The following is a 14661-nucleotide window of genomic DNA, read 5'->3' as shown; positions in this document are numbered from 1 at the left end:
GATTCCAGGAGGAGAAATGGGCAGACGTTCTGCCCTTTGCCTCTCTGGTAGCCCGGAGACGGATATTATTAGCTTGGATGGACTCAAAGCCCCGAAGTCGGAGACCTGGCTATCGGACATGGCTAGCTTTCTCTGTTTGGAGAAAATCAAGTTCGCCTCGAGAGGGTCACTGTTAGGGTTCATCCAGAGGTGGCAGCTGTTCGTCGACATATTTAGGGAAAATTAACCGTCAGCAGAAGGAGGGGGGGCTGAGGGATTAGTTTAGTTTAGAGTAGGAGGTTAGAAAAGGTGGGACCTGTCACGTGAGAGTACTTTTAAGAAATAGGTGTTTAAGAAATGGGGGTTTATCGAATAGCTGTAGTGGGTGTACCTTTAAGAAATGAGTGTTTATTACTGCAGTGATGTCAGAGTGTGGGTGGAGCTGGGCTGTCTGAGGGCTTTTAGTTTCACTTTGAGAAAAGCTTGTGTGTGTTTTTTTGGTTTCGTTTCAGTGTTGGAGCTGCAGTCAGCCACAGAGAAGGTTTAATGTTGTTTTTTCTGCCATGCAAAGACTATCTCTTGATCATTTGGTGAATTCAGAGAGATAACTGTTCTCAGTAGTGAATTTAAACCTGACGTGCTTCTGTTAAAAGTTTCTTTTTAAGTCATATGGATGTTAAAAGGAAAGCTTAAGGATTACTTAGTGTTGTATTCTTTGGGGGTTGTATTTGAATTAATAGAACATAGAACATAGAACAGTACAGCACAGAACAGGCCCTTCGGCCCTCAATGTTGTGCCGAGCAATGATCACCCTACTTAAACCCACGTAACCCATATACCCGTAACCCAACAATCCCCCCATTAACCTTACACTACGGGCAATTTAGCATGGCCAATCCACCTAACCCGCACATCTTTGGACTGTGGGAGGAAACCGGAGCACCCGGAGGAAACCCACGCACACACGGGGAGGACATGCAGACTCCACACAGACAGTGACCCAGCCGGGAATCGAACCTGGGACCCTGGAGCTGTGAAGCATTGATGCTAACCACCATGCTACCGTGAGGCATGGTTACTGAGATGTTCACTGTATGTTTCAAAAAGGTTAACTTGAGTTCATAGAATAAACATTGTTTTTCTCAAAAAAATACTTTTCGATTTCTGCTGTACCACACCTGTAGAGAGGGCCGTGTGCTCCCCATACCACAATCTAGTAAAAGTCGTGGGTCAGGTGAGCTCCATGATACACTTTGAGGTTTTCTAAACCCTGGCCCATAACAGACCTGTGAGGGAGGAAGACGGCTTTTGCACTATGTTTATAATTGAATGTACACTGTTTCTTCTGTTACTGTTATAAAACTATAAATACCTCAATAAAATGATTATAAAAAAAAGAAGTCTTACAACACCAGGTTATAGTCCAACAGGTTTGTTTTGAATCACAAGCTTTCGGAGCACTGCTCGTTCCTCACCTGAGGCAGGAGCAGTGCTTCGAAAGCTAGTGTTTGAAACAAACCTGTTGGACTTTAACCTGGTGTTGTAAGACTTACTGTGCCTGCCCCAGTCCAACGCCGGCATTCCACATCATAGTTCTAACAAATCCGATCATGGGACATTTTAGTGGGATACAGAGGACGTAATTAATGAAAGAAATGTCTTTGCAGTTATCAAATGAACAGTTCTTAAATAAAAGGAAAAACTTTAACTTACAATCTACACCTGCCACTAATACCAATTTAAGCGACCAAATATAGTTCAAATGCCATTTATAAATAAAGTAAACAAAACAGGTTACTTGCGTCTGTTTTGCCAGACCCTTCCGCTCAACCTAACAACATTTGGCTGCACCCATTAATTACGTCCTCTGTATCCCACTAAAATATCCCGTGATCGGCTTTGATAGAACTAAGCACTGCAGTAAAGTTACTGTGAAAAGCTCCTAGTCGCCACATTCTGCTGTCTGTTCGGGTACACAGAATGAGAATTCAAAATGCCCAAATTACCTAACAGCACATCTTTCCCTCAGAAATTATCTACTCTCCAAGGGATCTCCACCAATCAAAACAATATCCCATTATCCATGCCTCTGTAAACAAGTAAATGGTTAAAAACAATCATTACCTCACTTTTTATGACTTCTTAATTACAGTTTTAGTAAATACACTACATGTATATTAAACTAGGATTTTTAATAACATTACTGCCGCAAGTATGAAATGTAATAGATAACAATTTCTACAGTCATCACACATTCCTATGCAGTAATACCTTTCATTACTTCAAGAACATCCCAAAGGTGGCAGCGGAGATGGTGGATGCATTGGTTATAATATTTCAGAATTCCCTGGATTCTGGAAGGGTCCCGGTGGATTGGAAACATGCTAATGTGACTCCCCTATTCAAAAAGGGAGAGAGGCAAAAAGTAGGAAAAAATAGAACAGTTAGCTTGTGGTGGTGAAATTGCTGGAATCAGTCATTCAGGAGGAGATGACTGAATATTTGGAAAGACAAAGCTCAATCCACCATTGTTAACATGGATTTATATGGGGTAAGTTATGCTTGACAAACTTGCTTGAGTTCTTTGAGGAAGTAGCCAGTAAGGTGGATAATGGGGATAAGGGGGAACCTGTGCATGTGCTATCATTAGACTTCCGGAAGGCGTTTGATAAGGTGCCGAGTAAAAGATTGATCCAGAAGGTGTGATGGCAGGGGATTGGGTAAGGGTACTAGATTGGATTGAGGATTGGCTGACTGACAGAAAGCAGGGGGTCAGGATAACTGGGTCAAAAACTGGCTTTGACAAAGGGTCATCTGGACTCGAAACATTAGCTCTTTTCTCTCCCTACACATGCTGCCAGACCTGCTGAGATTTTCCAGCATTTTCTCTTTGGGATAACTGGGTCCTTCGCTGGCTGACAAACTGTAATTTGCGGGACCTCAACTGTTTACAATCTGTAGAAATGATCTGCAAGCAGGGAGAGAGTGTAATGTAGCAACATTTGCGGAACATACTAAAATAGGTGGGAAAGCTGGCAGTGAAGAGGAGATACAGATTTTACAGACGGATATAGATAGGCTAGGAGAATGGGCCAAAAGTTGGTAGATGGAGTTTAATGTAGATAAGTGTGAGATTATCCATTTTGGCTGAAAAAATAGAAAGTCAAATTATTATCTAAATGGAAAGCAGATTCAAGATGTGTCTGGGCAGAGGTATCTGGGTGTCTTTGTTCATGAATCGCAGAAAGTAGGCGGCATGTGGCGCAGTGGTTAGCACTGGGACTGCGGTGCTGAGGACCTGGGTTCGAATCCCGGCCCTGGGTCACTGTCCGTGTGGAGTTTGGACATTCTCCCTGTGTCTGCGTGGGTTCATCCCCACAACCCAAAGATGTGCAGGGTAAGTGGGTTGGCCTCACAAAATTGCCCCTTATTTGTAAAAAATTATTGGGTGCTCTAAACTAAAAAAAATGGATTGCAGAAAGTCGGTATGCATGTAATTAAAAAGACAAATGGAATGTTAGCGTTTATTACAAAAGGATTGGAGTCTAAAAGTAGAGAAGTGTTGTTGCAATTGTATAGGGTGTTGGTGAGACCACATCTGGAGTATTGTGTCCAGTTTTGGTCTGATTTGTGGAAGGATGTGGTGGCATTGGAAGCAGTTCAGAGGAGGTTCACAGGGATGAAAGGGTTGACGGCATGGTAGCTCAGTGGTTAGCACTGTTGCTTCACAGTGCCAGGGTCCCAGGTTCGATTCCTGGCTTGGGTCACTGTCTGTGCAGAGTCTGCATGTTCTCCACGTGTCTGCGTGGGTTTCCTCCGGGTGCTCCGGTTTCCTCCCACATGTTCCGAAAGACGTGCTGTTAGATAAATTGGAAATTCTGAATTCTCCCTCTGTGTGCCCAAATAGACGGCAGAATGTGGCGACTAGGGGTTTTTCACGGTAACTTTGTTACAGTGTTAATGTAAGCCTACTTGTGACAATAAAGATTATTATTACTATTACATATGAGGAGAGATTAAACATTTTGGTCTTATACCAGCTGGAGTTTGGAAGGATGAGAAGGGATCTGATGAAGCTGGATAAAATACTAAAGTAAACATAGTCCAAATATTCCCCTTGTGGGGCAATCTAGAACGAGAGGTCACAGATAGAACATAGAACAGTACAGCACAGAACAGGCCCTTCGGCCCTCGATGTTGTGCCGAGCAATGATCACCCTACTTAAACCCACGTAACCCGTATACCCGTAACCCAACAATCCCCCCATTAACCTTACACTACGGGCAATTTAGCATGGCCAATCCACCTAACCCACACATCTTTGGACTGTGGGAGGAAACCGGAGCACCCGGAGGAAACCCACGCACACACGGGGAGGACGTGCAGACTCCACACAGACAGTGACCCAGCCGGGAATCGAACCTGGGACCCTGGAGCTGTGAAGCATTTATGCTAACCACCATGCTACCGTGAGGCCCAATATATGATATAGGTGGAGAGGGGGTAGATTTAGAACGGAGATGAGGAGGAACTACTTCTCGCAGAGGGTGGTGAATTTTTTTATCGACTTAGAGTGCCCAATTATTTTATTTTATTTTTTCCAATTAAGGGGCAATTTAGCATGGCTAATCCACCTAACCTGCACATCTTTAGGTTGTGGGGGTGAAACCCACGCAGACACGGGGAGAATGGGCAAGCTCCACACAGACAGTGACCCAGAGCCGGGATTCGAACCTGGGTCCTCAGCGCCGTAGGCAGCGCAGAGGGTGGTGAATTTATGGAACTCGCTGCCCCATAGTGCGGTGGAGTCCGAGTCATTAAATGGTTTCAAGAGGGAGGTAGATATATTTCTAATAAATGGGTTTAAGGGATACGGGGAACAGGGAGGGAGGTGGGTTTGGGACCAGGAAGAGATAAGCCATGATCTGATTGAAAGGTGGAGCAGGTTCAAGGGGCTGAATTGCCTACTTCTGCTCCTAATTCTTAAGTTCCTGCACCCTGTGAAATACTTTGGAAGTGTATTCAATGTTGGTAACTTGCAGCCACCTTATTCACAGAATTGTTTGTGATCCGGGTGAGAGATAAATATCTGCCAGGATAGAAGGATAAACTCCCCTGCTCTTCTTAAAACAGTGTCATTACAGAGTTGACCTGTGAGGGCAGAAGGATCCTTAGATAATGCCTTTTCTAAGAAATGGTACCCCTTGCAGTGCAGCACTCCATTGGTACTGCACTGTCACATCAGCCTGAATCATGTACCCAAGTCTCGAGAGTGGGACTTTAACGCACAGCCGGACTGAGGTGAGACTGAGTGACACCATATGGGCCAAGCGTTCTTCCCAGTACTCAAACTGAAGTTAAGTAAACAAGAGGTTCAAACCTACACATGGGGACCATCCAATACTTGCCCGCCATTTTCAATCCAGTAGAGACTGGAAATCTTGAGCAGTCTAGAGAGGGCAGAAACAGCAAGCCTTGGCCAAGTTCTCTTCACTGTTCTCGAAGCCGTTCCTGCAAGATGTTTTGTCTCTGTTTCTAACTTGCCATCTGTAAGAAATACATTGTTCAAGCTGAATGTTCCCAATCTCTGTTTGCCAACAGGCAGAGGAGTTTGTGAGTGCCTGAAATAAAGAGAGCTCTGTTCACCCAAGTATCACAGGCCCAGTGGAGCTGAACGGACAAAGCTTTGAGACAAAGACAATGGATGTGCAGGTGTGGCCACAATTTAGTGCATTTGACGTTCCCTTTATAGAAATGTTATTAAAAATGATGGAGAGTGAAGGTATAGATTAACCAACGTGATGAAATTATGAGAAACTCTAGTTATGATAAGTGGTTGGAGAAACTGGGGCTATTTTTACTTGATCATTATGGGATAGTGTTGATTACAGAACGTGTCTGCTCAGGAAGTCTTTTAATAAGGATGTGGGAGTCTAAACCGAATAAAAATAAGAACAGTTTTAGTTACAAACAGTATATATACACTCCCTGGTAGACCCCTACTGGGTACTTCTCTGGTTGTTGCCTTACTAGTCAACCTAATATACACTGGGGAACTGAGATATCCCACCCCGAGTGGAGGAGCTCGTACTCCGCAAGGAACACGCAGAAGACGAGCTTTCCCACCCTGTAGACCCCGTGTGGGATATTACAGTTTTCTGTATGTTCACAGCAAGTCTTCATCAGCAACTTGTAACCGTATACATATGTACGGTAAAGAATAGAGGCATGGAGTCTTGGTCTATATAGGTCTCTCTGCTCAGCACCACATGGACCCTAACCCGAGGGTTATGTGTCTTCTTAACTCATTAAGTAGGTTAAGTCCCACATTAACCCTGCTTGTGCCACACTCTTATCTACAGATCAGAGAACATTAAGAGGAGATTTAGTTGAGGTTTTTAAATTATGATCGAGTGAACAGGGAATGAGGATTTCTCTAGTTTCCTCTGGTCAGTGATGGTTCTTCAATTTAACATTGAGGGAGTGAGGGGGTTTAGCAGAAATGTATTTGCACAGAGGGTTATTTGAACCTGAAATGTTGGAGCTCAGGGTGGTTCAGGCAGAGAGCTTCACATCTTTGAAAGGAACATTAGATAAGTATTTTAACCAGAGGAGGATATAGGGCGAAGGGAATTGGGGCAGTGGGATTAGTTTGGAATTGCTACAAGGCTATGGGGAGAGAGTGGGGCAGTGGGATAAGTTTGTGATTGATACAGGGTTATGGGGAGAGAGTGGGATTAGTTTGGGATTGATACAGGGTTATGGGGAGAGAGTGGGGCAGTGGGATAAGTTTGTGATTGATACAGGGTTATGGGGAGAGAGTGGGATTAGTTTGGGATTGATACAGGGTTATGGGGAGAGAGTGGGGCAGTGGGATTAGTTTGGAATTGCTACAAGGATATGGGGGAGAGTGGGGCAGTGGGATTAGTTTGGGATTGATGCAGGGCTATGGGGAGAGAGCGGGTCAGTGGGATTAGTTTGGGATTGATACTGGGCTATGGTGAGAGAGTGGGGCAGTGGGATTAGTTTAGGATTGATACTGGGCTATGGGGAGAGAGTGGGGCAGTGGGATTAATTTGGGATTGATACTGGGCTATGGGGAGAGAGTGGGATTAGTTTGGAATTGATACTGGGCTATGGGGGAGAGAGTGGGGCAGTGGGATTAGTTTAGGATTGATACAGGGCGTGGGGAGAGAGTGGAGCAGTGGGATTAGTTTAGGATTGATACAGGGCGTGGGGAGAGAGTGGAGCAGTGGGATTAGTTTCGGATTGATACAGGGCTATGGGGAGAGAGTGGGGCAGTGGGATTAGTTTAGGATTGATACAGGGTGTGGGGAGAGAGTGGAGCAGTGGGATTAGTTTAGGATTGATACTGGGCTATGGGGGAGAGAGTGGGGCAGTGGGATTAGTTTGGAATTGCTACAAGGCTATGGGGGGAGAGTGGGGCAGTGGGATTAGTTTAGGATTGATACAGGGCGTGGGGAGAGAGTGGAGCAGTGGGATTAGTTTAGGATTGATACTGGACTATGGGGGAGAGAGTGGGGCAGTGGGATTAGTTTAGGATTGATACAGGGCTATGGGGGAGAGAGTGGGGCAGTGGGATTAGTTTAGGATTGATACTGGACTATGGGGGAGAGAGTGGGGCAGTGGGATTAGTTTAGGATTGATACAGGGCTATCGGGGAGAGAGTGGGGCAGTGGGATTAGTTTAGGATTGATACTGGACTGTGGGGGAGAGAGTGGGGCAGTGGGATTAGTTTAGGATTGATACTGGGCTATGGGGGAGAGAGTGGAGTAGTGGGATTAGTTTGGAATTGCTACAAGGCTATGGGGGGAGAGTGGGGCAGTGGGATAAGTTTGTGATTGATACAGGGTTATGTGGAGAGAGTGGGGCAGTGGGATTAGTTTAGGATTGATACTGGGCTATGGGGGGGAGAGTGGGGCAGTGGGATTAGTTTAGGATTGATACTGGGCTATGGGGAGAGAGTGGGGCAGTGGGATTAGTTTAGGATTGATACAGGGCGATGGGGAGAGAGTGGAGCAGTGGGATTAGTTTGGGTGCTACAGGGCGATGGGGAGAGAGTGGGGCAGTGGGATTGATTTAGGATTGTTACAGGGTAATGGGGAGAGAGTGGTGCAGTGGGATTAGTTTGGGATTGATACAGGGCTCTGGAGAGTGAGTGGGGCAGTGGGATTAATTTGGGATTGATGCAGGGCTATGGGGAGAGAGTGGGGCAGTGGGTTTAGTTTGGGATTGATGCAGGGCTATGGGGAGAGAGTGGGGCAGTGGGATTAGTTTGGGATTGATACAGGGCTATGGGGACCAAGTGGGGCAGTAGGATTTGGTCGGGATTGATACAGGGCTAAGGGGAGAGAGTGGGGCAGTAGGATTAGTTTGGGATTGATACAGGGCTAAGGGGAGAGAGTGGCGCAGTGGGATTAGTTTGGGATTGATACTGGGCTATGGGGAGAGAGTGGGGCAGTGGGATTAGTTTGAGATTGATACAGGGTTTTGTGGAGAGAGTGGGGCAGGGGATTAGATTAGGATTGATACAAGGCTATAGGGAGAGAGTGGAGCAGTAGGATTAGTTTAGGATTGATACTGGGCTATGGGGAGGAGTGGGGCAATAGGATTTGGCTGGGATTGATACAGGGCGATGGGGAGAGAGTGGGGCAGTGGGATTAGTTTGGGATTGATACTGGCCTATGGGGTCCGAGTGGGGCAGTAAACTTTGGTTGGAATTGATACAGGGCTATGGGGAGAGAGTGGGGCAGGGGATTAGTTTGAGATTGATGCAGGGTTTTGTGGAGAGAGTGGGGCAGGGGATTAGTTTAGGATTGATACAGGGTTTTGTGGAGAGAGTGGGGCAGGGGATTAGTTTAGGATTGATACAGGGTTATGTGGAGAGAGTGGGGCAGTGGGATTAGTTTAGGATTGATACTGGGCTATGGGGAGAGAGTGGGGCAGTGGGATTAGCTTAGGATTGATGCAAAGCTATAGGGAGAGAGTGGGGCAGTGGGATTAGTTTGGGATTGATACTGGGCTGTGGGGAGAGAGTGGGGCAGTGGGCTTAGTTTGGGATTGATGCAGGGCTATGGGGAGAGAGTGGGGCAGTGGGATTAGTTTGGGATTGATACAGGGCTATGGGGACCAAGTGGGGCAGTAGGATTTGGTCGGGATTGATACAGGGCTAAGGGGAGAGAGTGGGGCAGTAGGATTAGTTTGGGATTGATACAGGGCTAAGGGGAGAGAGTGGCGCAGTGGGATTAGTTTGGGATTGATACTGGGCTATGGGGAGAGAGTGGGGCAGTGGGATTAGTTTGAGATTGATACAGGGTTTTGTGGAGAGAGTGGGGCAGGGGATTAGATTAGGATTGATACAAGGCTATAGGGAGAGAGTGGAGCAGTAGGATTAGTTTAGGATTGATACTGGGCTATGGGGAGGAGTGGGGCAATAGGATTTGGCTGGGATTGATACAGGGCGATGGGGAGAGAGTGGGGCAGTGGGATTAGTTTGGGATTGATACTGGCCTATGGGGTCCGAGTGGGGCAGTAAACTTTGGTTGGAATTGATACAGGGCTATGGGGAGAGAGTGGGGCAGGGGATTAGTTTGAGATTGATGCAGGGTTTTGTGGAGAGAGTGGGGCAGGGGATTAGTTTAGGATTGATACAGGGTTTTGTGGAGAGAGTGGGGCAGGGGATTAGTTTAGGATTGATACAGGGTTATGTGGAGAGAGTGGGGCAGTGGGATTAGTTTAGGATTGATACTGGGCTATGGGGAGAGAGTGGGGCAGTGGGATTAGTTTAGGATTGATGCAAAGCTATAGGGAGAGAGTGGGGCAGTGGGATTAGTTTGGGATTGATACTGGGCTGTGGGGAGAGAGTGGGGCAGTGGGATTAGTTTGAGATTGATACAGGGTTATGTGGAGAGAGTGGGGCAGGGGATTAGTTTAGGATTGATGCAAAACTATAGGGAGAGAGTGGGGTAGTGGAATTAGTTTGGGATTGATACTGGGCTATGGGGAGAGAGTGGGGCAGTAGGATTTGGTTGGGATTGATACAGGGCTGTGGGATGAGAATGGGGCATTGGGATTAGGTTTGAATTACATTGAATAATCAGGAGATTGCAAATGTCTCTGGGAATGTGAATCGGTGCTAAAGGAAGTGTGATTTTTTTTCGTCATTTCCCATCACCTTCTGATAGGTCTGACAATAACATTACTTGGACAGTGAGTATCAGCGAGCTACATACCAGAGGCTACATGCTGCTCCCAGATAAATGGATTCCCATAGAGACTGACAGCATTAGCTGAGATAGTAACCTCACCCCTACACTGGAATTTAAAATGGGAAGTTTGAGGGTCAATAATCCTCTGTCACTATCTGGTTATGGTCAGCTGAACTTGTGAAAATCTGTGCCCCACAGTGTGTGATTTCTGATGAGAGCTGTTTGTTATTGTGTCGTGGTTTTGTCGGAGCACATTCCAGCGAGAGGCCAAGTTTGACTGGCAGAATTCCAGTGGCCGGGATATATGGGATCAGGATGGTCCCTCAGCCAGCTCGGTTGCAATTGCCAAGGAACAGCCTAATTTCTTGAAGTGATTTCCAACATATGTGAATACGATGACCCGGCTAGCAATGCATCAGTTTACACAGGGTGTTAAATGACTTAACTGCAGATCAACGTAAAGGTAACGTCTGCAAGATCAATTAACATTGATGCCTTTCCCAAGGGCCCGTATAGTCAGAAGGCTAGTTCCAAAAGCTTGACAGTGAAGATCCTTAACTGTTTTCACAAGCGATTGTTTATATTGCTCCAATTCAAAGTGTTTAAATATTAATGCTTGGTCGTTCAAATCAACAACAACTTGCATTTATGTAGAACTACGGAAAGGCAGTATGGTGGCACAGTGGTTGGCACTGCTGCCTCACGGCCCCGAGGACCCGGGATCGATCCCGACCCCAGGCCATTGTCCGTGTGGAGTTTGCACATTCTCCCGTGTCTGCGTGGGTCTCACCCCCACAACCCAAAGATGTGCAGGGGAGGTGGTTCGGCTATACTAAATTGCCCTTAATTGCCAAAAAGGAATTGGGTTCTGTAAATTAACAAAAAAAAAAATATATATATATAGCACCATGGCCCTTCCTGGGTCATAATAAAAATTAATTGACACCAAAGAATGAGTTGATAGGACATGTGGAGCCAAGACATGGTCGAAGAGGTAGGTTGTAAGGAGAGTCTTAAAAAGTGAGAGAGGTGAAGGGGGGCAGAGACATTTAAGGAGCACTCAAGCTTGGGGCCTAGCGGGCCCTCAGACCACACGGCTTGTGGTCTAAATGGCTGAAAGCTTGGGTGCTGATCGTGGAGCAATGGGAAATCAGGAATTCAAGGAGGCTGAGAAGGCTAGAGGAGTTTATGAAGCGAGGAAGACAGACTATAAAGCCATTTGAGCAGTGGCACATCATAATAAACACAGTTACTGTTAATCTCAGCCAGAGGCTGGCGAATCTCACCATCTGCTGTGGTGAGATTCAGATGTGGATCCACAGAGCATTACCCTGGGTTTCTGAATGACTCGACCAGTGACAATACCCTACTTTGATGTAGATTAAGTAACCAAGTAGACTAAAATAATCTGAGGGACAAATCTGGGCGGCATGGTAGCACAGTGGTTAGCACTGTTGCTTCACAGCTCCAGCGTCCCGGGTTTCATTCCCGGCTTGGGTCACTGTCTGGACGTTCTCCCCGTGTCTGCGTGGGTTTCCTCCTGGTGCTCTGGTTTCCTCCCACAAGTCCTGAAAGACGTGCTGTTAGGTGAATTGGACACTCTGAATTCTCCCTCTGTGTACCCGAACAGGCGCCAGAATGTGGCGACTAGGGGCTTTTCACAGTAACTTCATTGCAGTTACCCTTAACCAAAAACAAATCACAAATGAAACTACAAAAAATGAAATTAAAATATGATTACCAGGGTCGATGATGCCACTGAGCCCCGTGATGCCCATTCGGCACGGAAGACCTCGCCGGTGCTGGTGGACTCTGCGTGCTCCCTCTCCACGGACACTTGGCCGTGAATGTAGCTGCCGTAGAGGGGATTACAGTCAGGTCAGACGACCCCCTTGGCCACCCGCTGTCTGGACCTCTGGTGTGATGGTGTGTTTGGACAGGCCCAGGAGCAAGTTCACGAGGAGGTCCTTCCCCTTTCCCCTCCACACGTGGGGCCCATAGATCAGGAGCGTGGAGCTGAAGTGCAAACAAAACTACAATAGAAGATTTTTAATTAACTGAGAGGGGAGTGCAATCTACAACAACCTAATGTTTCAGCTCAGTCATGCCTGCCAAAGGATAATTTTACCATCTACTGTGGTGGCATTTGAGCCCTGGACACCAGGGCCTTGCTCTTGGTTTGTGGTTTTCCAGGTCAGTGAGCACTAGGTTACAGGAGGAAGCCACCAGTGACCATAGCACTATGCCAGCATGAAAACGGGCAATTAGATAATGCAGCACAACTGTCCCCAGTCGGGGAAATATAGGGAATATGTAATTCTATTTTTGTTTAAATTTAAAAATCATCGTTAGAGTTTACCAATCGGTTCGCTCTGAGGAATCGGGAGAGTTTGTTATGGTCCTGGGAACAAACTGACAAGACACATTGGCCAGGAACAGAAACTGCCAAATGATGCCCTGGCTGAAATCGATACTGGCCATCTGCAAGAGCACTTAACTGAACATATAAACTCATTATGTTTCGAGTCCGATGACTCTTTGTCCAAGCTCGACATGATGTTAAACTCTTCTTTTGTCGTCTTCTTCTCCGTGCCCACTTCTTTGGGCAAGAATCCACCCCCCGTTCCACTGATCCTTTCATGTGCCTCCAACATTCTGACTCCAAGTGGAACACCCCGCCGGGACAATTACCTGCCCTCGATCTTTTCATTGAGAACTGCTGACGGGACATTGGCCGTCTTAATTTTTCTGCCCCCTCACCCATTCCAACCACTCCTTCCAAACTTTCTACTCTTCACTCTGTCAGGTCTAACCCCGACTTTGCCATCAAACCTGCCGACAAAGGGGGTGTTGTTGTCGTCTGGCGCACTGACCTCTACCTCACAGAGGCTGAGCGCCAACTCTCCGATACTTCCTCTTACTCTCCCTGGACCATGACCCGACCACTGAACTTCAAGCCATTATCTCCAACACCGTTAGTGACCTCATTTCCTCCGGATGCCTTCCCCCTTCGGCTTCCAACCTTATAGTCTCCTAACTCCGGACAGCCCGCTTTTACCTACTTCCGAAAATCCACAAAAAGGACTGTCCTGGCAGGCCCATTGTGTCAGCATGCTCCTGCCCCACCGAACTTATTTCCTCATTTAAAAAAAATAAATTTAGAGTACCCAATTCATTTTTTTTAATTAAGGGGCAATTTAACGTGGCCAATCCACCTACCTTGCTTTTTGGGTTGTGGGAGCGAAACCCACGCAAACATGGGGAGAATGTGCAAACTCCACATGGACAGTGACCCAAAGCCAGGATCGAACCTGGGACCTCGGTGCCACTGTGCTGCCCTATCTCCTCTTATCCTCATTCTTCTGGTCCATTCCCTCCCCACCTACATCCGGGATTCCTCTGATGCACTGCGTCATATTGACAGCTTCCAGTTCGCAGGCCCTAACCGCATTCTATTCACCAGGGATGTGCAATCTCTCTACATCTCCATCCCACACCAGGATGCCTGAGAGCCCTTTGCTTCTTTCTCGAAAAGAGGCCCGGACAATTCCCATTCACCACCACTCTCCTCCGCCTGGCTGAACTCGTTCTATCTCTCAACAACTTCTCCTTTAACTCAGCTCACTTTCTCCAAATCAATATGTACCTGCATGGGTCTGAGCTACACTTGCTTCTCCATGGGGTATGTGGAACATTCCTTGTTCCAGGCCTACCCTGGTCCCCTCCCACAACTCCTTTACCGATATATTGATGACGATTTTGGTGCCGCGTCATGCTCTCGCCCGGACATGGAAAAATTCATCAGTTTTGTTTCCAGTTTCCACCCCTCCATCGCTTTCACCTGGACAATCTCAGACACTTCCCTTCCCTTCCTTGATCTTTCTGTCTTCATTTCCGGCAATAGACTGTCCACTAATATCCACTGCAAGCCCACTGACTCCCACAGCTATCTGGACTACAGCTCTTCACACCCTACACAGCTTTGGCAAAGAGTCATCGGACTCGAAATGTTAGTTCTTTTCTCTCCCTACAGATACTGCCAGACCTGCTGAGATTTTCCAGCATTTCCTCTTTCGTTTCAGTATAACTCAGGCCAGCTGTGGGCGTATAGCTATGACTCAGTACTGGCAGAACCAGTATAAAAGAAGGAATAAACAGATCTGGAGCAATAATCTGGAAGTCCCCCAGGCACAACCATGGTTAGAAGAAGAGAGCCTGGGTTCCAAAGCCCAGAGAAGATATCCACATTGAGTGATTATAGCCTGGCTATAATCCCCCTTCACTATATGCGAGTAATACCTAGAGCTCAGCTGTGAGTTTGAGTCACATTTTGTGTGAATGAGAGAATTGTGAATAAAATTGGGTTAAACGATGAACCTACTTTGTCCTTAGTTCGACTCGTATGTAAAGGCACCTGGGTAAAACGTTTTGCGAATGAACTGGTTGAAGTG

At 46.7% G+C, this 14661-nt stretch overlaps 1 protein-coding gene across 1 annotated transcript in view; it reads left to right on the top strand.

Moving 5' to 3' along the window:
• The window catches only part of phldb2b (pleckstrin homology-like domain, family B, member 2b), a 329018-nt gene that overhangs the window by 56935 nt on the left and 257422 nt on the right, over positions 1–14661 (top strand). Inside the window, exon 2 of the mRNA XM_038802341.1 lies at positions 5583–5693. Coding sequence (XP_038658269.1) covers positions 5682–5693 — 12 coding nt within the window. The 5' untranslated portion in view covers positions 5583–5681. The remainder of the gene's footprint in view (positions 1–5582; positions 5694–14661) is intronic.

Source organism: Scyliorhinus canicula, chromosome 7, assembly GCF_902713615.1.
Source record: "Scyliorhinus canicula chromosome 7, sScyCan1.1, whole genome shotgun sequence".
In the NCBI taxonomy this organism is placed as follows: domain Eukaryota; kingdom Metazoa; phylum Chordata; class Chondrichthyes; order Carcharhiniformes; family Scyliorhinidae; genus Scyliorhinus; species Scyliorhinus canicula.
Note: the sequence above shows the minus strand (reverse complement) of the source record. Positions and strands in the feature narration are given on the sequence as shown.